General features: G+C 31.9%; 1 protein-coding gene across 1 annotated transcript; it reads left to right on the top strand.

The window, feature by feature from the left end:
* Positions 1 to 620, top strand: LOC104803310 (putative low molecular weight protein-tyrosine-phosphatase slr0328). Its single transcript, XM_010527231.1, is given in 2 exon segments — positions 1 to 439; positions 442 to 620. Coding segments are annotated over 2 exon segments (618 nt in total).
* Positions 621 to 1,021: the final 401 nt, after the last annotated feature.

The following is a 1,021-nucleotide window of genomic DNA, read 5'->3' on the forward strand; positions in this document are numbered from 1 at the left end:
ATGACATTGTTATTTTTCAAAAAAAATTCTCAAACAACACATACGCTTTCTTACAATTTTTTTATTTATTCATTCACTCATTATAACAACATACATAAATACATACACGCATCTAAACCCTTCTTTGTCCTTTTCGTCTGTCTAGGCAACATTTGTCCGAGCCCAACAACTGAAGGCGTCTTTAGAGATATTGTTAAGAAACGAGGGCTTGATTCAAAATTTAAGATTGATTTCGTTGGAACCATTAATTATCACGAGGGAAATTTGGCAAATGCAAGGATGAGAAGTGTTGTTAAACGTCATGCGATTGACATAATGTCGATATCAAGACCGATAGAGGCATCTGATTTCGTGGAATTTGATTTTATCCTTGCAATGGACAAGCAAAACCAAGAGGACATATTGAGGGCTTTTGATGTGTGAAAAGTTAGCGCAAATCTCATTCAAATACAAAGGTTAAGCTAATGTGTTCTTATTGCAAGAAACATGACGAGACCGAAGTTCCCGACTTGTATTATAGTGGAGATCAAGGTTTCGAGAAAGTCCTAAACTTGTTTGAAGATACATATGAGTCATTGCTTGACAGTATCAGCGTAGAACGGTTCATGGCCATCCAATAGCATCAATCATCACATTTTATAAAAATTGGAAAGAGAGTAATTTTTTAATGAAGATATATAAAAAACATTATCTTATATCAAACACCACAAATATTACAAATACTTGATTACACAAAAAACTCTCTAAAATAAAATTTCTACCACCATCAATACATGTATTTAAAGACCAATTTATAACCGACATATAATGCAACAAAGCCTAAATACAAATATAAAAACTACATCTTCTTATCCTTAAAAAATTATAATATAAACGGATATAAACACAAGTCAAATCAAAATACTAACTTCAGCTTCCATCTTTTTCTTCCAAAAGATTTAAACCATAAAAAAAGTCCAACAAATACAAGACAAAGGTTGATCCAACCATTTTGTCTTTGGAAGTGGAATAAGTTTGTCCA

Source organism: Tarenaya hassleriana, unplaced genomic scaffold (assembly GCF_000463585.1).
Source record: "Tarenaya hassleriana unplaced genomic scaffold, ASM46358v1 Cleome821, whole genome shotgun sequence".
In the NCBI taxonomy this organism is placed as follows: Eukaryota; Viridiplantae; Streptophyta; class Magnoliopsida; order Brassicales; family Cleomaceae; genus Tarenaya; species Tarenaya hassleriana.